The 22,830-nt window shown below is 47.2% G+C and overlaps 1 protein-coding gene across 8 annotated transcripts in view; it reads left to right on the top strand.

Annotated features, from left to right (window-relative positions):
• FRMD4A (FERM domain containing 4A) overlaps positions 1-22,830 on the top strand; it is a 357,007-nt gene that overhangs the window by 302,272 nt on the left and 31,905 nt on the right. For all 8 annotated transcript variants that reach the window (XM_033057883.1, XM_033057884.1, XM_033057885.2 and 5 more), the window contains 3 exons: positions 525-611; positions 15,043-15,119; positions 19,667-19,805. In XM_033057883.1, the coding sequence (XP_032913774.1) occupies positions 525-611; positions 15,043-15,119; positions 19,667-19,805 (303 nt within the window). The remainder of the gene's footprint in view (positions 1-524; positions 612-15,042; positions 15,120-19,666; positions 19,806-22,830) is intronic.

The following is a 22,830-nucleotide window of genomic DNA, read 5'->3' as shown; positions in this document are numbered from 1 at the left end:
GCCATTACTCCATAAGGACATTTTATTGCACACTCAGACACAAAGCAGTTGGGTCCGAGCCTGTCAGACCTTATCACTTGGTAGCTCTCAGATCCCATTACTGCTGCATTTTCAAGACTAATGCTAAAATCCCTCCACATAATTCAAGTCAGCTGGGTGATTCACTTTCCTTCCTCTCCAATCTCTGAGTCTTCAGGCTGAATAATTTACAGGGAAGAGAAAGAGGATGCACCACTGCACAAGGAACCCATGTCAAACCTCCTCACCTCCCCAACAGCATTTTGAGTAACTTGATCACATGTGATATATTTTAAATTGTTTTATATGTCATAGCCAAAAGTGAAACAGATCTCTTCTAAACACTATGGAGCCTTGTGACTTACGGGAACTTGGCAGGGGGAAATTTAACAACACCCATTCAAAGATACTGCTTAGAAACAAATCTTCGTCTTGAGCAACAACACAGGAAATCTCCAGCATTTCCCCATCATATTCAATATAACTCCCTCTGTTTTCTCTTTCAGGATAAGCAGGGAATTCCATGGTGGTTAGGACTTAGCTACAAGGGGATTTTTCAATATGATTACCATGACAAAGTGAAACCAAGAAAGGTAAGTGCTGACTTTTCTACCAAGGTCTGAGCTTGCTACACATGTCATAGCTTGAGTCAAGGGTGTGATGTGCACCAAATGCTGGCATTGATTCATATGATTTTTGAAGGATATTCATTTTCTCCCAAACTTGTCTCAATGTCTGCAAAGAATTAATGGACAAAAGTAGTTCATTATTTATTAAAAGTTGTGGGGTTTGGAGGAAATAAGCATCACTTAATCTTGCAATTTACATTTCTTTTTTGTGTGATTCATAAGACATAGATGGGAACTCAAGGACTGACCCTCTCAGATGCTGGAGGCCTTCCATTCACTGGCAATGGTGGATTGGGGGTGCTCAGCCAACCTTTGATATATTGTATTGTCAAGCCATAAATTAGCTGGGAGAGAAAGGGATGACGAGACAGGAAAACTGCTTCCATTTATTGCAAAAAGAAAGTTGCATTCTTTTCTCAAGACCAGCATTGCATTTGATAAACAACAGTTTTCCTAACTGAAGAGTTAATGTCAAGGTAGCAGGGAAAAGACAACTTTCAACATGCCTAAAAAAAGGCATGGGAAGTTTTGATTCTTGAGCTCAGCCTACGAGGGGGACCCGTGTGTTCAGATTTTCCCACCTAGGATGTCATTTAATATAAAAAAACCTCATCCCTGAGCAGATGCCCTGCAGGTGGGAATGTACAGCCTGTTAGCACCAGTGTTTGTTGCACTGCAAACCTGTGGAAACATCGGGAGGCAAGGCTTCAGGCTGGCTTCAGGCTGCTGGATGATTTGGAGCAATTAGGCAGCTCTTTTGTGCATGCAAAAGCTTCCACAGTGAATTAATGTACTGTATTTCTCTTTGCATTGTCTCTGCACCAATTCTTCTTTCACCTCTGGTCACATTCAAGTTGGACATTGCTTGGTGCTCACAGAGAGCCTCTTCTATTAAAGTGAGCTAGAATCAAGGTTTTGGTAGAAAACTGAACTGCTAAGGAGGCAGCAAGAGGCAATGGGTTCATCAATTAGCTTTTTATTCACTGAAGGCTATTTATGGGACTTTTATTAATTAAAAGAAAGGATGAGGAGAGTAAGGAGGTCTTCATGAAGACTAAAACACATCTATTTGGGATCAATCATTGCCTGCAGGGCAAGCCATCCTCACACATGGTAGTTTAAAACATGCCTAGGCTAGGTGTTTGCACCCACATATCTCCAGTAGTGCCAACCCCCCAGGGAAGACATGTACTAAAAAGATCCCTTCAGAAGTCAGGCTTAGGAATACAAATACTTCTTTGGAAGAAATCAGTGCCCTGCCGTGACAGGACTCAGCCTTTCCCATGTTACAGCAGTTGTTGTCAGCCCTCTTGGGATGAGAGGGTCAGTGGAGAGCATCAGAAGGAAGGAGAGGAGAGATCAGGTGCTCTGATTGCATGAGAGGAGACACATTTCCACCAGAACAGTCAAGTCTCCTTTCTCAGCTTCTCTACTTCCTCTTCTCAGCTGTTCAGGATGATCTATTCTGTAGCATTGGTTTTGGAGTTTGATAAAATCTTAGCCAGCCTCTGTGTCCCCACTAGTCTACCTCTAGCACTCACATTGCACCTCAAATCAGGGGCACCTGTGATCCTTTTTCTGCAAGTGTAACCTTAAAAAATACAGTGCTGGTTTTCTCTTTATTGGAAATTAGTTTTTTTGGTCTCGTGTATGAAATTCAGCAGACCCAAAACAATGGTGCTGCCTTATGTATAACCCACTAAGAACTGTGGCAGAAGTGGTCATTTATCTGTGAGGGAAGGTTGGGTGGGAAGGGAAAGCAGGAATTTCCGGCCTTGGATCTGTCCATTGCCACAATCCAGAGACCACAGCAGTGAAAAGCCAGCCTAGATGAGCATTTCTCTGCTACATGATGCTTGCAAACCCCATCTGTTGGCAGAGCTGCTCCAAAATGAGCAGCCTGAATCAGGGATGGGACATGGACAGAGTGGCTGAGGCTTTGTTATATATCCATGGAGTGATTTTACCTTCTGTGGAGCAAGAAAAAGACTTCTTACCCTACACAGGTGGTAAAACCCCTCTGGCAAGAGCAGATCAACTGCCTCAGCGAGGCGGAGTGTTTAATCCTCTTGCTAATTAGATTGTAAAATTGCACTCAGTAACCTGGTATCTGGGAGCAGCCTGCCACAGTATCTGATTCATTTCACTGCACCAGCATGCACTGGTTCAAGTTTAGCTGTGCAAACGGGAGGGGTAGGTAAACCTTACTGAACTTTCTGCAAGGTAAAATTAGAGGGGGAGGGGGAAAGAGATTGTGGCTTTTCTGATCTTTAATATTTTGTTCTTGCGCTCTGCCGATGCCAAAAACAAATTGAAAACTTACAATGGTAAAATAAATCTCCCTGGCAAAAAACACAAGCAGAAATTTTTAGCAAGAAACCAGCTGAAATCAAGACATTTATATTAAGCACATATTGCTTGTCTTATGAGGGATATTGTAATGTTTTCCTATATGTCATCCTAGATAGATTTCCATGTTTCTTGTGCTTGAGAGTAAAACTGTAACACACACTGAGCAGCTGAACCTATCTCGGGCGATCCCATTAGCAGTCACTCAAAACCATGATTTCATTAAATTGCTGGAGTAAATCAGCCATGTGTCTCTAGAAAACTAACCAGGTTTGTCAGCAAGTTAGCTGAGGCTGGAGAGGGGAATTGAGGCTGATGCAGGGCCAGAACCTCATCCTGCCTGCACTGTTCTCACTCAGGCATCAAGTTCTCCAGCATTGCTGGGGATGCAGCTGAGATGGGTATCTGGCCCCTAGTCCTGGGTGGTTCAGATGGGAATGCAGGGCTATTAAACTGGAATGCAGCTGTACCTAGACAGCAGAGACTAATGTGTCTTTGTGTTTCTATTTTTATGTCCCTTCCTGCCTATGCTTGAATTTTGTGGAATCTACCCAAAGCCATCACTTTGAGGGTCATCCTTTTTCTTCTATCTGTTGAGGGCTAGCTCACAGACTCAGCAAAGGCTTCCCCTTGATTGTTGCCTGTTCTAGTGCAAATTTGGTCCCCATGAGTTATAATCTGCTAGCTGTTCATTTTTGGGTATGAAATAATTGCAAAAGTTTTGGTATACTACACAAAATCCAATGCCCCAGCTGAACAAGAAGAGAGTATCAAGTGTGGAAAGATGGCTGCTGTCCTGCCAACCATATATTGAGGCATTCTGGAAATTGGGCTTGCAGAACCAGTGTCATTTGTGTAGAAGCAGCTCACAGCTTCCAGGGTGGACAGAATCCATGTCCCTCTATGTTAAACTTAGCTTCTACAAATGCTTTCTTGTGAAAAGACCAAACCCATAATTTTCAGAGAAGGATCATTAGAGGGTTTTTTACTTGAATTTCAGAGCAACTGGAAAGAAAGCCAAGGCACTGCATCAGCCTCATGCGAGCATTTGTCTGTGAGTGGCATGTGTCCATTTTAACAAGCACACAGGGACGTGACTCCACTCCATCCCCAGAGACCTGTGCACACAGAGCCACGGTGTAGCCTGGAGCTGTGAGATCTGCACACCCAAGTAGTAGCACTAGGCATATCTCTGTTGTTCTAGTGAGATATTCCCACTGATTTAAAGCCCAAAGGCATTTTTTTAGTGCACACAGCTTAACAGTTAGTAAACAATTAACTCCTAGCTGAAGAGTGAATGATTAACAAAGTCAGCCAAAGGACTTCCATAAGGCAGATAAAAGGAGAGAGAAAATGTCTAACTTATCACCAAAAATAAAATTACCTTAAAGGAGAGTCTGGTAGTGTTTAGTTGCTTTGTAAGAGATATGTCTTTATAGTGTTATCTCATTTTCTTCTATAGAAAGCTAGTGGTAATGAGATCTAAAGTGAGCCTTTTTTCTCAGACTCATAAACATTATCACTGCTTACATTATCTAGTTACTGAGGAGAACCCAAAGGGAATAAATGTCTTTAGAAAGAAGATAAAATGTGAGGCATCAGAAAATTCAGCCATGAACCTAACTTGACAAAAAATTTCCTTGTGACAGCCTCCAGTTTCTGCCATTTCTTCTCAGCATTACCCCTTCTCTGAGAGTAAATGAAGCATGCTGTGAGAATGTTCTGTCTCTTGCCACAAAGTCTCCCCAACAGTCTTTGGGTTCTCATTACAAAGAATTTAATTTTTAGTCTGCAGTATCATCATTAATCCAAAGCACAAGTAACAGGTTGCCTTCCCGTTTAAATATGCAAAAATAAGAGGCAAGCTGGATCTATCCTACCAAGCAATGCAGAGTACAAGTAAATTCGGTAGTTTTAAGTGTCTGATTACAGAAAAATCACCTGCTTGTCAAAAGCATGAGCTAAGTAATGAGCGTGTTAATTGTGTCCAGAAAGGGAAAGATTGCTGTCCGGTGCCACTTGGCCTTTTCCAAACAACAAGAGATAGAGTGAACTTTCCCAATTCCAGAGGCAAAATGAGATATTTACACAGGAGGAGCAATAGCCTAATTAAGAGCTGCTTTATTGCAGAACAAATAGATCCTCTCTGCTTTAGGGCATAATGAAGCGTTGTCAAGTCAGTAATTGCATTGATGGAGTGGTTAAACTTGTGCTTCCTGTGGTGAAGGAATGACAGACCAGTAACTTAAAAAAACATAAAGTAAGGATTGATGTGAAATGTACAGAAAGTAGTGAATGATGGGGAAGAGGAAGCTGACAAATTGCTCTCTGTCCTAACTGATCATAGAACACCAGGAGAGTCAAAAAGGCAAAAGAAACATGAAATTCAAATTAGTTACAGGGAGCCCAATTCACTCACACAGCTCCTTGCCACATGATACAACAGAGGCCAAGAGTTCAGAAGGATTGAAGATAGCACTAAAAAGTGTGACCTTCCATCCAGGATTTTAACATTGAGTTAGTTATTTTCAAAGAGGATTTTGGGAGGGATTATAAATCCTTATGTTAAAGGAGGGTGTTTGATTTGACACCAAGTTGGTTTCTGTTGTCAGAGGTATGGAGCATGTCTCACTCCTCTCACTGGCATGCTGCTGAGCCACAGGGTGTATTCAGAACAGGCTGGACTTCCTCTAGGGCATCCAGAATCAAGTGAGGTCAGAAAATTTATTGGACTCATGCTTCATTGGGCTCCTCGTCATCTTTTAGGATCTTTGCAAACACCTTTGCATTGCAGGCAGGGATAGAAGATTTCAAATTTACAAATGTTAAAAAAGAGCAGAAACCAATTCCAGGAAATACTGGTTTAAAAGCTCATGGAGTCTCAGTGGCACTGCTGTAATAAATTATTCACTGTGATTATCAGGCTGTTAAGGACTACCTGCTGACTCCTTCTGCTCTGCTTTCATTTCTCTTCCCAGTGCTGATCCTTCCTCCTTCTTGGGTTATGGACTTGGCTGTAAACTGAACTAGTCTTCAGGTCACAGTGGGTTCAACTCATTTTATAGTGCACAAATTCAGTCTTGGTTTAGTATTTGGAAATGTGGAGCATGGGAGAAGGGAGACATATACAAAGTTAGGTTTCTTCTCATAGAGAGATGTTGCTCACCCAGTTTCTTTCCTTAAAATGTAAAACCCAGACCTGCTGGGTTTTACACTGAAGAGCAGACACAGTTTAAAACCTTCCCCTGCTGAAATGCCCTATTCCATCCCCATTACACAGGAGACTATGTTGTCACCAGCACCTTTTTTGCTGCTGTTTGCCCTCGGTTTGGGGTTTCTACCATCCAGCACCAGGCACTTCCCCTTTCAGCACCTACTACTCCATGCCTTGCCACTATGACAAGGAGCTGCCAAACACACTGGAGCTGAATAAATTACATCAAAACACACTGGGCTGGAAAGCAGGATTATGTCCCTGACACTGAGAACTTCCACAGGATTTGGCTGGACATGCCACTGGGCTGTGATTCAGTGAACATTTCTTTTGGCAGCAGTATCAGCTGAAGTGGCCTTTAGCGCTCTCCTCCCCCATCACAATCCTGCCCCCACTGCTCATTTCCTCCCCTGGGCCCCTTCCTCAGCCATCCTGATACAGCTGTGCAGTTGGGAAGGAAACTGCTCCAGAGAAGGGATCAGACTGGCTCAGCACCACCCAGCCATAAAAAGTGGTCACTCTTAACCTCGATCAGTTCCCAATCCCATTCACCATCTGACCTGCAATCAGTACTGGATGTGGATCCAGGCTGCATAAATCACTGCAGCCAGAGAAAGAAACAGCCATTAACCTACACAGTGACTTTGTGGAGTGAGACAAAAGCTTCACAGCTCAGAACCAGTTGGAAGGAGTTCAACTGCATGGAATTTGTCATGGTTGAACCAGGATGAATTAACAGTTAGATTTAAGGTCATCATCACCACTTTTTCCTCCACACAAAAGCTGGTAAAAATTTGCTTCAGTGTGTCTCCCAAACACGCTGATTTCAGACAGGTGAGTAGATTGTCTAGGTAAATGAACTTTTTAGAATCATACAATTAGTCATGCTCAATTTCCATTATGTAGGTAAATAAGTAATTTTATCAATTTCAATGCTTGCAGACATAAACATATAGTCTAAGGCACTGCTGCTCTATAGAGAAACCAGCACTATTCTGGTGGTTTAGTGTGCTGTGGTGATACCATTAGACATACAGTTCCCAGGGTTTTCTGTGAGAATTTACATCCAGAAAGGCTAGAGCATGACATCTCATCCCATGATCCAGCCAAGTCAAGCCCATGACTACCATCAAATATAGGAGTAGTCCCATCAAAATAAAACTCCCTTCTCTAAGTCCTTTGTCGTATTCAAGTCTTAAAGAGTAATTCTGTGTAAAATCAGCAGCCAAGTCTTAAATGATTCTGCAGCACACAGCAGGAACTTTAACAAGATGCAAAGACAAATCACTCTGACAGCACAAAGTGAAACAAATTGTACCTCAGAGCCCTGGAGTTAGGGTGGAGATCTGGGGAGAGATTGAAACCTCCTTGAGCACTTATGCTTGGCTCTGAAGTGGTAGCAGGCTCCTCCAAACCCCACCCTGCTCAGATGGTGTCTCTTAGCTCACCAGGGCTGCTCCAAAGGCCTGGGCACTTTAATCATCAGATGAAGCCAGTCAGGGGTCCCATTGCTCGGTGGTTGTGGCTGTGAGGCACCTTCAGTCAGTGATGTGGGCAGGAGGCTCAGAAGGTTCACTGCAGCCATCCCCATGAGAGTGGCATTGCTGCTGCCGTGGCATCCCCTACGCACACATCCAGCACCACAGGAGTGTTTGCAGTCACACAGCCTGTTGTGCATCGCCACAGCAGCATGGGATGGCAATGGTGATTCCTGTGTTTTGGTTCCCAGACAGAGGTACTTTAGCCAAGCCACTGGAGAAGACATGAGGATCCTTAGGAGAGAGAGTACCAGGAATGGTTTGTGGGCAGCAGAAATCCTTCTGGGGTGCCACAGCTGATTCATAGGCTACAGACTGGGCATCCTTTATCTAGTACATGGTATGTCACAACATAAAGGAGAGCTCTTCAATGCAAAAAGATCTAGTCACTTTGATGTCCTTTCAGAGAATAAAAGGGAGAAAGTTTAAATTAAACCATTCAGGGGAAAAAGGTTATTTGTAGACCTATTGATTTAGACATACACAGCATGGTGACAGCAATGCACAATCTAACAGCAGCTACCAGATATAAATGTGCAGTGAAAGTGGATTTGGTGGTATATAAAGTCAAAGTCTGATCTCCTAGGCTGTGTACAGTTACAGACACAAAGATCAAGTGGCATTATTTAGACAAATAATGCTTTGTCCAAATAGCAGCTCTTCCCTCTGTGATCTGATGCTCTGCTGTCTCTCTGAGCCAATAAGCCACTTTGAAATTTAATAGGGAATTGTGTTTCCATAATGGAAATGAATGCAGAGTGGTTATTACATAGATCTAGACACAATTTGTGTTTGGTCAAGCCAGAAATGTTTGCTAGGGTGGTGTGGTCCCACAAGAACAGCACACAGCAAAAGGGATCTCAAATTGGACCAGAAATTGTTTGTCTGTTTGGCAAAAAAAGAGGCCTGAAGCCTGAGGCGAAGAAGTAATTAGATAGTGAGCTGGGATTGCTGACAGACCACTGAAAGTTCTACTTAGCCAAGCCATTCTCTCATTCCATAAGGGAAGGGAGAACAGCAAGCCTCTGGGAAGATCATTGGTACGGCTTTACCCACATCAAATCACACAGGAAATCTTTTTTTTTTTTCTTTTTTTTTTTCTTGTTTTGAGAAGTGAAAGAAAAAAAATACCCCAAACTAATAAAAATGAAGGAATGAATGGAAGTGTGGCAGGATGGAGGACTAAGTTACGGTGCAGCAGCATCCCCATCTCATGACCCAGGGGCACCCTCAGCAGTGGGTCACACTAATTCACAGGTGACAGCCCACAGAAATCTCTTGGTAAATTTGCCCCTGAAACAAGAGCCCATTTGTTTGAGTTAACATGGTGCTGTTCTGCCTGGACCAAGTCCTTCCTCCTTCACTCTAACTAGTTTGACAGAGGTATGATTGATGGGAACAGGGTTGGCTTGAGGCAGAACACAAATCCATGCCCGGAAACCATGGCCCCACTGAAATCACTGGGACAAAACTGCCATTGACTTCACTGGAGCTGTGATTTCCATAGAGTTTAAGGCCAAAAAGGGACTGCTCACAACCTCCACCCTGACCTCCTGCATAACTCAGCTCCTAGAATTTAGCTTGCTGGTTTGTTCAGTGGAGGAAATTACATTTCCAAGGAGGAATTTTTTTTTTTTTTTGGTTATGTTTGTTTTGTCTTTAAACTGCAGGACGAAAGACTTGGGAGTTTGTAGCTTCACTCATGCAAGCTGTGTGAAAATACTGTCATTGTTTTAATTCCATTGTTTAATACCAGTTTTAGTACTGGGATGTCATCCAGTGCTGACTCTTGCCCACAGCATAGGCGAGGGAAGGGGTTGCATTGGGGCTGTTAGAAATGTTCCACATTATTTCTCTGCCTTTCCTAGAAGCCATTCAGAGCATCCAATCCGGGTGATAGTCCGTGCATTTGGAGGGATGATTGTTCCTTCTGCAGAGTGTGATTCAATAAGGCATTAATCATCTAGGAAGCAGCAAGACTTGAAGGACTGGGAGACGCCATATAGGTCAGCAAGTCCAACAGCAATTACAGCTGGCCATTCATTAGATCTTTAGAATCAAAGAAAAATATGGGCCAGAAAGGCCTCTGGAGATCTCTAGCCCAACCTCCTGCTAAAAATTGGGTCACCTTCACAGTTTGATCTGGTTACTCATGGCCCTAGTGTTTGACCACCTGCACTGATTGTTTTGGGACTTGGAGTTTTAATTTATGTATGTTCTAATAATTTCCCTTGCTGCAACTGTGCAGCCTGTGTCTGTTGCCTTTCACTGGGCACCTCTGAGCAAAGTCTGTGTCCATCTTTGTAAACTTCCTTTGTGTCATAAACCAGAGTTAGCAGCAGGTAGATCCTCTGTAGACTTCTACAGGTGGTTTGATCCTGAACAGCCACTAAGCATGCTATGTGGAACCCTTGACAGCGTGTGCATTCAGTCTATGCCTCATCTCAGGTGATTCAGCACACATAAAAGAGAAAGAAAACGAGACTCCTGGGCATTTATATTTGATTCTTAAGAAGCCAAATGCAAAGTGGTTCACACTGTGTCCCCACAGCATGCCCAGCCATAGTGCATGTTCCCCAGTTCAGTTCTGAGTCTGGCTCTTCTGGGCACAGCAGGCAGAAAACAGTACCAGGGACCCCATACTCCAACCTCAGAATTTGGAATTATTCCAAAAGATACCATTTGGGCATGTTTCTCTAGGTACCATAGTCCATTCAGCACTGTGCACCAGCCTCCAGGCTTGCCTTCAGCAAGCCCCTCTGTCCTGTGCCTGAGCTGAAGGGCAGCACAGTAGCAAGCCTCATTACTGCCAGGGGTTCCCAAATAAATAGCACAGTATTTCCATTGAATACTCAGGCAAGGCTCCCTGACCACAAAGGGACAGAGCACAGCCCAGTGCCTAACTCAGGTCCCCACAGCTCTCCAAAAGTCCAGGTCACCCAGGCCATGAGTGACCAAGCCAGAAGCAATCCCTGATATTTCATTCACAAAACACATTCTCTTCTTTATCAGGAACCTCTAGCATTTTTTCAAATAATCTGATACTGACCCCATCTCCTGGTGTGTGCAAACTCCAGTATCAGACTCACAGTCAATAAAAATGGTAAAAAATCCTTCACACTCACATGGCTGATGTGGATGCAGATCCCTGGGCCTCCTCTCCTCCAGGCTCAGCTTAATTAAGGACCAGCCAGCTAACCACAAGTGTGCCCACAAAAGAAGCTTGCGTCTGAAGGGTTTTGACTGCAGTTCTCTGTAACTAGTCACAAACATCTGGTGCCTGGCAAGCTTGCCAGCCTCTTGGAAGGGGTTTCCAGTGAGAAAATTAATGTAGCTTGCACCTGAATTCTCTGTAGCACACCATGCAGCACTCAGATCTCTCTCCTCGCTCCTCTTCTAAGCTGCCAGCTTTGTAGAAGGCATTTCTGGCACTGGTTTCCCCATCATGGCCTCATCACCCACCCCAACACATTTTAAACAGTGCACGTGGTCTGAACAGTTATTCCCATGAATGTTCACGAGTTGATAAGCAATTTTTCAAATTCAAGTGATAGTGTCAGTACCAGTTTTATTGGCATGATGAAACAGAAATCACAGTGGGGACAGGCCCCAAGGAGGAGAAGGGAATAAGGGCAATTCTTTTCTCCTCTTCCACTAGCCCCTTTCACATGCATGTGGGAGTGTGCAGCTGTGCTCAAAAGTCAGTCTCATGGATACTTCCTTAAGTATCTGTTGAAAATGAAATCATCTCATGTGCAGCCTGCAATGATGGCCACTACCAGAAATTGTTCCCATCTGAAAGCTGCCCAGTGCTGCATGATCCAAAACGAGCTGCTGACCTCAGAAGAGAGCTCAGCGGGCAAACCACCACATCACAGGCTTGGCCCTCTGCAGCACCACTAATTGTCCCCTTGTCTGTGGGCACTGAGTGAAGGCAGCCACTCAAGGGCAGGGGAACTGTGTTCTAGGGTTGTGTTAATGATTGACTTTCTCCTAAGTTCCATTTCCAGTGTGTTTGTCCCAGTCCCTGCTGAGGTACTCTTTGTCAAAGAGTCACTACACCTTTGGTACAATCCCAGTAAAACCAATACAAATTGTCCCACCCACATGTGCAGACATTGGAATTGACCCAGGAAATGAACCAAATACAATCATAAGCCAAATAACCTGAAACCAGACACAGCCTTGGTGCAGGGAGAGTCAAACCTGCCATGAACATGAATGCTTTGACTCAAACCAGCCCCAAAACCAGCATGCATCTGTTGTCACTGCATTTCCACAAGATCCTGTTGAAATTATGACCAGCTCCCTGCTGGGGCTCTATTCCCCAGTGAAGGTTGCAAGCATGGTAAAAGGATCTTGATGGGTAAAAATTATGCTTCCATTTAGGAAGACCCACTAATGGCACCTTCTGCATCTGTCACTGCATTAACAACATCAATTTGAGACTGTACATAAGGTGGACAACTGGTGAAGGGAACAGCTTGCTTACATTAGGAGGTCTGGCTGAAGGGGCACCTTTGGCTTTGTTTGTCTGGAGGGATTGTGATCAGCTAACAGGAAAGTGGATACTTTCTTGTGGGCATTCACATTTTTGCAGATTGGATTCCTTTTGTATAGGAAGGGGGAGGCCTCTCAGATCAATGGGGGAGAAAGGAGTGAGACACTGTAGAATAATACCTGGGGAGCAAATGGAGCACAATTACAGCAATGGTGAGACCAGAGCTATGGAATAAAAGACACAAACTTAGGTTGTGGGGTAACTTTCACCCCCTCCTTCCCAAGAGTCTGGATTTGCTTCCTTCTGCCAAGGAAAACAACAAAACTAAATATAAAAATGCAGCAATCTGGGGAGCTGCTCCAGTGCCCAAAACGTAGGTGGCTGTTTTAGGCAATGCTGGTGATCCAAGAAATGTGCGTGGGGCTGGCAGATAGAGCACCGGACCTATGTCAGGCTCCCTCCCACCCAGGGGTCAGATACAGCACCGGACCTATGTCAGGCTCCCTCCCACCCAGGGGTCAGGCTGGGAACCCTGGGGCATGGAAAAGGGCACTCCATGCCTACATTTGGGCATCTGAACAGCTTCCCCAGAGCCCTGAGTGTTTGGACAGTTGGAGTTAATCATCGAAGAGAAACGAGAAACAGAGCTTCCCTTAGCAAACAGCACTATAAGATTTGGTGGCAGAGAGGGTAAAATAGAAAAGGATCCGAGCACAGGGGACAGAGTCAGAGGGGGAGGATGGGCAGGAGAGCATCCAAACAGAGCAGCTGCCAGCAGCTCAGGAAAGTTTCAAATTCCTTCTGCGCCACGCCGAAGTTTAGTCATAAATGACAACGGGGGACCTGGGGACAGAGGGATGTTTTCTGAAGGGTGTGATCTGCTGGCTTTTTAGACTCTTATGTGTTCCACATGTCTGAGCGCCTCCCAAACACGTCCTCTGCACATGCCGTGCAGCACAGCCGCACTGTCCTCCCCGCCTTGCAGACGGGCATCTGGAAGCACGGAGAGATGTTTTCAGCTTGACCCCAGTTGTTGTCTGTGGGAGTTTAGGCCCCAAACTTCCTTTTCATGCCTTTGAAGCCAGGCACTTAAAGAGGAGTCAGGCTTCAGCTCCTGGCTTAACCCTTTCACCCTGTGTCTGTCCTCCCTCAGTGGGTAAAATAGTGGGTGTTTCTGTGCTTCGTTTAGTGTTTACAAGTTTTATGCAGCATTTAATATTTCCAGTGGAGAAATAAAATAATCCCCTAAGGGCAATGTAACTCAGCCTTTTAGACTTCCTATCTCTCCTGGCTCCTTTCTTCCCCTACCCCCCGGCAATGTGGACAGCCCTAGAAAATGGGGCAGTTCAGTGCCCTTCTTAACCCCTATCCTTCCTTCCAAGAAACACTCTGTTACAGAAAGGGGGAAAAAAAAGGAATAGAGAAGAAAACAACTCCAACCTTGCTTGGAAGCTTTAACAAATACTTTCAATTTTGCTGCCCCTAAAATAGCAGCAAGGAGAAAATTTTGGGTCTTCTCTGTGGCTTGTTTTATTCTCTAGATTTCAGCTCCACCAGCAGCTCTATCAGTGCAAATCAAATTACGCCTCCTGTTTACTTATCTCCAGAGCGCTGACATTGGCAGCCGAGGCTTATCTCAGGAGCCAGCGCCTTCCTCGGGGGTAGGACAGGAACTCCACAGAAGCTACTTGGAGTGGGAGAAGCAGTGTAAATCAGGAAAGCTCTGCTGGCTGTGCTCCTCAGCAGCGGGGCTGCGCTCCCTAGCTGCTGCTTGCTAGGGGCAGTGAAGGATGCCCAGGGGGGTGGAGGCTGCCTGGAAGCCAGGGTTTGGATTTAGGCTTACTCATTTGTAAGGAAGAGGCAGAGGTGGACCTGCCCGCAGTGGTGACGGTGTGCTCGTTTGCGGAGCTGGCACTGTATTTCGCTGTCACCGCGTCCTCAGCGCTGCTCCTGAGGTCGGTCCGCCCTCCTGCCTGGGAGATGGGCTTTATGTCACGGGAGAAATGTGGGCACAGGGGTCATGTAAGCGCATCCCACTGCCCAGGAGCACGCAGAGCCCTCCAGGGCTGGCCCAGGCTGACTAAGGGGAGATGGCACGCCGCATTTCCCTCCCGTGAAAAGCTTCGTGCCTCAGTTTCCCCCTTGGTGGTAGTGTTGGCTTTGTCGCAGTGAGATGTCCCGGCAGGGCAGCCTGTAAAACGGAGGCTGAGATATCAACCTGCTTATTGCCGTGCTTTGTACCGCCGGGAGTGCCCGGAGCCTTGGGCATCGCCACCACGAGTCTGCCGGCACCTGGGACACATAAACTGGCTCCACTCGGCTCGTGCGGGATAAAAGCAGAGCTGGGAATTAACACTTGGGTGGAGCGGGGGTCTCGTCTCCTTCACCCCAGTCTGCTGTGCCAGAGGCCGATGCACCACCCCAGGTGCCAGCCCTCCAAGGAAAATGCAGTCGAATCCCGGTTTGCCCGGAGTTTATACATGTTTTCAACACATTTAGCCCTGTGAAGTGAAACCAGCGCCCTTCCCCGCCTGTCCCCGAGACCGAGCCCGCCGCGAGCAGCGTGGGCCCGGCAGAGCGGACGGACGGAGGGAGGGAGGGAGGGAGGGGCGGGCGGAGGCGCCCCCGCCCCCGGGGCTGCCCCGCGGGTGCGGCGGGGGGCGCGGGCGGGACGCGGGGCCGGGGCGGGGCGGGCGCAGCGGGGCATTCCCGGCGCAGCGCCGGGAGGAAGCGGCGGGCAGGGCTGGGCGGGGGAGCGCGCTCAGGCGCCTCATCCCCTTCTTCTGCTTGCAGATCTTCCAATGGAGGCAGCTGGAGAACCTCTATTTCCGCGAGAAGAAGTTCTCCGTGGAGGTGCACGATCCGCGCAGGTGAGCATGAGACGGGCTGGGCTGAGCCGGGCTGAGCAGTGTCGATCCGGGCTGTGCGGTGCCGAGCCGGGCTGAGCAGTGTCGATCCGGACTGTGCAGTGCCGAGCCGGACTGTGCAGTGCCGAGCCGGGCTGAGCAGTGCCGAGCCGGGCTGTGCAGTGCCGAGCCGGGCTGAGCAGTGCCGAGCCGGGCTGAGCAGTGCCGAGCCGGGCTGAGCCGGGCTGTGCAGTGCCGAGCCGGGCTGTGCAGTGCCGAGCCGGGCTGTGCAGTGCCGAGCCGGGCTGTGCAGTGCCGAGCCGGGCTGAGCCGGGCTGTGCAGTGCCGAGCCGGGCTGTGCAGTGCCGAGCCGGGCTGAGCCGGGCTGTGCAGTGCCGAGCCGGGCTGTGCAGTGCCGAGCCGGGCTGAGCCGGGCTGTGCAGTGCCGAGCCGGGCTGTGCAGTGCCGAGCCGGGCTGAGCCGGGCTGTGCGGTGCCGAGCCGGGCTGTGCGGTGCCGAGCCGGGCTGAGCGGTGCCGAGCCGGGCTGAGCGGTGCCGAGCCGGGCTGAGCGGTGCCGAGCCGGGCTGTGCGGTGCCGAGCCGGGCTGTGCAGTGCCGAGCCGGGCTGAGCCGGGGCCGCGCTGCCCCCGCTGTTGCGTGGGGCTCGCTGCGCTGGATAGCTGGGGAACACGTAAGAGAGAGGCAGCGGGTACCAAGCCGGGGGTGCTGCTTCCTTTCAGCGGGACATTTCGGGGTTTTGAGGATGTGTTTCCCCTCGGCTCCTAGCGGTATTTTTCCCCCTTCCCTCTGTTCTGGCACCTTTGTGACCCCCAGGACTGTGCGGCTCCGGTGCATCAGCTGCAGTGCTGGCAGCCCTCGTGTGTTAAAGGAGGGTTTGCCTTGTGCCCGTGTTTCACTCAGAGCCCAGAAATGAGCGCCAGATTTTGTACTCACATGCTTCTTTGTAAATAAATATTCAATAGTGCAACTGAAAAGAATGGCACAGAACCAGAGGTTTACCACCGGCAGCCTGGATGAAAGCCCATCAGTCTTTTTGGCACAGGAGCCTTTTTTTCTTGCTTTGGAATCCTAATGTGAGAGTTCAAGGGGCTGTGCTGCATCCCATCAGTGAGTTCAGCACCCCCGGTGTGTGTGTGTTTCTGGATGGTTACTGCACACAGTGAGTGTGTGGCTCTAACTAAAGGCAAGGTCTCGTTTGCACTGTAAGTATGATACCACTGATGGAAACCATCTCTCTGCCCAGACTGATTTGATGTGTTGCCGGTAGTAGTGTGTTGTGCTGATCACTCAGCTGTGATCCAGTTTCACCTGTTTCCCATGCCTATCTGTGTACTGATATATGTACTTTTATTAGGGGAATTTTGCATGCAGTTTCTATCCTTACTTACCCTGATATGAGCACAATCACACCAGTACAACGGTGCCTGTCTGCATAGGTGTATTTGTTAAAACAAACACCGAGTAAAGCAGCTCATGTCATTGTGCAGAACCTCAAAGCATCTGCTTAATATTAAGCATGTAAACAGTCGCATGAAATCTAGCAGAGCGAATTCACATAGTCGAGAATATGGGAGATCTTCCAGCAGCAGGAGCTGGGAGTAGGGCACTCCTTCCCTCACCGAGGCTCTGGCAGCCGGAGAGGCGTCAGAAATGCTCGCTGTGAGCAACCAGCAGCCAGGAGCCCCCAAATGCCCTGAGTTCTGGCTGTTTCCTGGAAGGAGCAACTGCCAAAAAAAAAAGGAATAGCTCTGGGGACCTAAAAATCATGGTGACATTTGCAACTCTATGTCGTGCATGAAATGTGACCACACAGAGCTGCCTCTTCTCTCTCATTTGTATTTAGATTATAGGAATTAGTGACACAGAAGAGCTTCCGTTCTTTATTCCATTGCTTTGTTTCTCTGACTCAACACCAGGAGGACAAAGCCCTGTCCTGGGTTGTCAGCCTGGTGCTTTCTTGCTATAAAGGGATTAGTTTGGCTGGATTTTATATGAATTTGACTGGTTTTTGTGTCCAGGTGGAACTGGTACTCGGGCTGCAATGCAGCGCAGCACGTTGCAGTGGCGTGGTGGGAAGACAGCTCAGGTTGTAGCGTCCCAGCCAAGTGGGATGGACTCCTGTGAGGAGTTGTTCAGTGTGTGGAGGCGGAGGAGTAGCCAACGCAGTGCTCTCTCCACATTCCTCTCCTCCTAGCCAAACCAGAGCCTGAGTCAGCGAAGCCACAGTCAGGAGAGCGAGTGCAGCTCTGTACTTGTGGCCAGAGCTGGGGCAGCACAATGTGTGCTTTTAAGCCCTGCCTCTGCCTATGGCTTCCTGTCCCCAACAAGTCATTTAACCTCCTTTCATTGCAGTTATTTATCCCATAAAGGAGGAAAATGATACATTTTAGGGGCTATCAACAGGGTTAATTCCATAGTGCATGTAGTATGCATGGAGGGAAGTTATGGAATAAACACCCATGGGCTGTATCCCTCAGGTCTTCAAACACAGCTGTGAAAAGCAAGTCCACAGCTCTGACCAGCAGTCTGTTCTAATGGAGTCTGTTGTTTTGATGGGAAATATGTACAGATTCTAAAAAGGAAAAAAAAAAATTAGAAATCACTGCTTTTACAGTGAGAAGATGAATGATTTGCAGAATATGTTTCTAAGAATTCAGGAGTAACTGTGTTTGAATTTAATAGGATGGCAGCAGAATTAAGGCTTCAGCCCATGTTTGAGTGCCTCAATTTCCTTAGAGCTTTATGTGCCAATGTGCTGCAGTGGTTTGTGTCCTTAGACCAATATACAGCATTCAGAGCTGGATCCACTCTCCAGTCTCAACTTCAAGAACACCTCCCAGCACAGCCTTCATTCCCTGTCCAGTGACAGGAATGAGGCAGCCCAGCACCATCAGCTGCTGTCCTGTTGCATCCATGGATCCATATTGCACCTTGTGTTTCTCACAAGAACAATACTTGTAACAGGACAAGGTCTCTAGCACCATGCACAAGGAAAGTACTTGGCACAGGGTAACACTGAGACATGAAATCCCAGTTGTCTCAGACCTTGTTTGCATTGGCCACAGCTGTTTTCTCAGAAATTTCGCTCTGATTTGTAGCTCCATAATTTGACTTTAACACGTTTTGAAGCACTGAAAAAGCCCTGATGCAATGGCTGTCAGCCCTCTCCCAGGCTGAACATTGCCAGCAGCTCTCATTTTGCTGCAGAGTTTTGGTTTTCTTTCGTTCTTGGCTCTATGACAACTTTCTTCAAGTGTTCACCCTACATGTTCACCTCCAACTTTGGACAAGGCAGTGGCCCACAAGCACCAGAAGAAAAGTGACCAGTGGAGATACAGGTGCAGAAGGGGAACCTTAGCAGGCTTGAGGCTTGTGAGTGTTGGTAAAAGAGCTGACACCCCCTTGCTTGGCACAGGAGAGCCCCTGGGCTGTCCTGCAGTGTCCTGGCTCAGAGTCCCTGCTAAGTGTGGACTCTGGCAGCCCCACTGTAGCACACTTGTTCCCTGGGCTGTCTTTTGCACTGTCCCTCTTGACCACCCATGTCCCTAAAAGTGTCACATTTCTGAGCGTCTGTACCCATGTCATATCATTTCATAATCCTACTCTACCACATCTTAACAGACTGGAGAGGAAGCCTTCATTTATTTGGGGCTCTGTAGGTCAGTGGTGTGGTTTATTCCAGCCAGAGCTGCATCCCTGCAGTGGGAGGAGCTCCACAGGATGCTGAGAGCCTGAATGTGCGCTGAGCTGGTGTCAGGGGCTCTGCTGGTGGGGTTGCTTTTGAGGGATGGGGAGGAATAATCAAGCAAGTTTGTACAGCTGTGAAAGCATGGGGAAACCTAACCTGTGTTTTTTTGCTAATGTTTGAGAACAATTGGGAGTCCCAGAGAGGAAATATTTAGACCTTATTTTTCCTGTTTTTAAATTCGCTCAGCTAATCACTGAGTCCCATTCTTCTCTCCAGGGCACTAGGCAGCCCCCTCTGAGCCTCACAGCTCCCTGCCCCCACACCATGTGTCAAATCCTGTTACATCTGTTTACAAGTGGGGAAATCAAGGTTCCTGACGAGTTTCTGTCACGCTCCCTAGAGTAGCCATTGATCCTGTGGATCTTAAGTTGTTACCTGGGTCCTAATATTTGGGAGCCACTGTCCAAAGCCAGAGGAGGTGGAGGGTGTGAGGTCTTGGCCTCAGATGTCTCTGCATGTGATGAGACACAGAGGATTCATGCAGGCTTTGGCCTTGGTGGCTCCCCTGGGATATGCAGCAAGTCAGCATCAGCCAAATCCAGGGATACAGTCTGAGCTGGACAAAAACTGGATGATTTCTTACTGTTAGTCCTCTGGAGCTTGCTATCTTGAGGACATATTTGAAATAAATGCTCTCCTGGCTTGATTAGATATTTATTGCTGGTTTCTAAGCATTTTTTCCCATTAACACAAGGGTGTACACACTAAAGACAGCAGCTTTTACTATGAGATCTATGCTGCCACAGAAACCAATCTAGTGAAACCTTTGTGTAATCCCATTTCATTCTTTTCTCCTCTCCAGGGCATCTGTGACCAGGAGGACTTTTGGGCATAGTGGCATTGCTGTGCATACGTGGTATGCCTGTCCAGCACTAATAAAGTCTATCTGGGCTATGGCCATTAGTCAACATCAGTTCTACCTGGACAGGAAGCAAAGCAAGGTAAGCATGGGAAGTGCATTGTTGTGGTGGGTGAGTCCTCATCACTCACCACAGTCCTGGCCATGTCAGGTCCAGATGGTGGCTTCTTTCCTGCCCTCCCCTTCTACTCAAGATCAAAAAAAGGCAAATTGACTCATGATATTTGCTAGTCTTGACCAGATTGAGAAAATTTATATTGAATTCATGCTCATGGGAGCAAGGATTGAGGAAACGGTTGTATTGAACAGTGGCCAAATAGAAGGAGCCAAAGTTAGCAAGCAGTTAGGGGCACGTCCCTGTCTGGATGGTTTCCATGTCTTGAACTCTGTTGTAAAGTTAGGGCAGCTTCCAATAACTGAGTTCAAAGTAGCTTCACAACCTACAACTGTTTCTGGATTCTTCGTGCTGTCACTTGCTTTTTACTGATGAAATGAGGGGTGGGATGTTATTTTAACAGGGGGGCAGGAGGCTTGACTGCCTGGCCATGCAAGGACCTATCGCAAATTGGTGCTGCACAAAGGGCCAGGCAGTACACAAAAGAACTCACCTTGAAACCAGAGGAGTGTGTGTTCTCCCTCTTATTTCCTTTCATCAGCAATTTTAGGCGTACTCAGAGCAGCAGGAGATCACTTTGATCACTTTGAGATTACTTTGATACAGAGAAAAGACTTCTCAGGCAGACTTCCCTCTCCATGTGAGTACGCTGGTGTAAAGCTTCACAGAGAAGACAGAGCCTGTATTGAGTGGGTACCTGCACTGGTCCTCATCTCTGGTGAAATGGCAGAATGTGCAGGTGATGATCCTTCAAATGCCTGAGACAATCTTGCTATCTTGCTATTGTAGAAAGCACAGCATGCAGTTTCGGGCTGGGGCTGCTCCCTTCCTTGCTGAGGCCCTGGCCCTATCAGGTCCTCTCAGGAGCCAGTTCAGCCCACTAAACTGGCAGAGACATTTCTTTTCCCTACTTTTCTTTACTGCATTATTTTTTCTGCCAGTTAAATGAATCGAGTTGGCTTTCTGGAATTATGTGGAGGGCCACTCGTTCTAAGCCCTTCTAACATTGCTTTCCCCTTCATAAGCTCTGTGACTTTACTACAGAGTAGGTAGGATTTCTGGATGCCTTGGGTATAGTTGCACTCACTTTGGCCACGTCTCATCTAATGCAAAAATCCAGGTTTCACCTTAGTTGCCATAAGCTGTATTGAATTTAGGATTGTAGCCAGCTTCCCAACCCTGCCTAAGTGCCAGCTGTAAATATGGACAAAGTTGCATACTCACTGATACCAAGGGAAGTTTCCTGTCCCCCTCCTCTGCTCAGGACATCAGGGCAGTACATAGTCCTCTCTGTCAACTCAGAGATAAATTTCAAGCAAATAGAAGTTGACTTTTCTTACTTTCAGCCAGATGGATTTGCTGATCTAGCTGCAAGGTATTTAGGTCACAAGCAATCAACAAACAAAAGGAGATTCCCTTCTCCTTCCATTTCTTTGGTAAGAAAGTGGGTCTCTGAAACACCCAGGACTTCCCTTCAGTGACTCCTTTTGTTGTTGGCAGATTGTGTTTCAATTTTATCTCCCCTCTCTCACACTCCTACAGGCAGCACCACCCACTAGCCCTCATTTGTCAACCTGTCACGTCTGTGACTATGTCAGCCTGCTTTGTCACAATAATCCCAGTGGTCATGCTGAGGCTTTGAAGTTAAGGCATACAAATATTTTTGTCCCTTTCTCTTAAGGGAACCGATATTTTCATCTGTTGTCCTCATCTTTGACGTGACACTGTCAATACTGATAGATCCATCAATTTTAATTGATCTGTTCAGTTCATCCTGCTGGTCACTTCAAGGACACAGTGCTCATATGAGCTTTACTTTGGAAAACTAGTAAATCATATCCCAGAGTGGGGTGATGTGAAATGTCTTTGGTTCAGCTCTCAGGGGCCTAGACAAACATTTATTGAGTTTCAGGTCGTATGGGTTTGCAGCCCCTTAAATCTCAGGCCCCACTTCAATTGAATCCTCAACTTCAAAGCAGCACTTAGATATTCCTTCCTTTCATGTCCAAACTTGGCATTTCATATCATTTTGACAAAAGAAAGAAAAATAAAAACAAACTTAGAGGAAAAAGCCTGCTGGAGCTCACTGCACAGCTGAGCCTTTGCTCCAGTGATGTAGATTAGATGGTGGGAGATGTGACATAGTGATAAAGAGAGCTTGAACTCTGTGCTCCTCACATAACTGGGCACCAGTTGGATCTGGACCAACAGCTCCACTGGAAAGAAAAGCCTTCACTTGATTTTAAAAAGAAATAAAACCCGCTTTGCCTGGATTCTGACCCTTTTGCAAGTGAGGTCCCAGCCGTTTCTGCAGCCTCACTCCATGCTGAGCTCCTGCCAGCTCGCCGGGTTCCCAGTGCCTCGCTCCCTGCTGATCTCTCTCTCTCCCTGCAATCGAAGCGTAACGTGGAGACTGAAAAGATCCCCAGCTTCCCAAGTGAGCCTGTCAGCATGCAGAACTCCTGTCAGCTTCCCTTTTTTCTCAGGAGACAGATGCAGCAGGACTTGAAGGCTTGTCTTTGCTCTGCTGACTGCACTGAGTCAATCAAACGCTTGGCCCGGAAACCTTGAGAAGTCCCATTTTGTGGGAATTTTCAGCACCACGTTCCTCCAAGTGCAAGGCTTTTTGGCTGAATGAACTGGTAGGAAATAGGCCAAGGGTTTCAAAACATCACCTCCAGCAAAGCCCCATCATTGCAGCAAGAGGGATAAATTCATCCCTAGTGTCCATCTTTTTCCTCATTTCACTTATGGATTTTTTCCTCACCTTCTGACCCTGTCAGAACAGCACTGGGGATCAGTTTGGCCCCATGCTTTGAAATGACTCATGAATGAACCAGTCTTCCTCCATGTAAATGAGACTTGGCAGGTCTGCACTAAGTGCTTTACAATTTCTGGGCCTGGAGGGAGCGCGGGGCTCGGGGGAGCGCTAATGGGGTGTAACCCAGCTTTGCAGTGCTGTGCTGCAGCACACAGCCTGCACGGGCCTCAC

The sequence above is a fragment of the Catharus ustulatus genome, chromosome 4 (assembly GCF_009819885.2).
Source record: "Catharus ustulatus isolate bCatUst1 chromosome 4, bCatUst1.pri.v2, whole genome shotgun sequence".
Lineage (NCBI taxonomy): Eukaryota > Metazoa > Chordata > Aves > Passeriformes > Turdidae > Catharus > Catharus ustulatus.
Note: the sequence above shows the minus strand (reverse complement) of the source record. Positions and strands in the feature narration are given on the sequence as shown.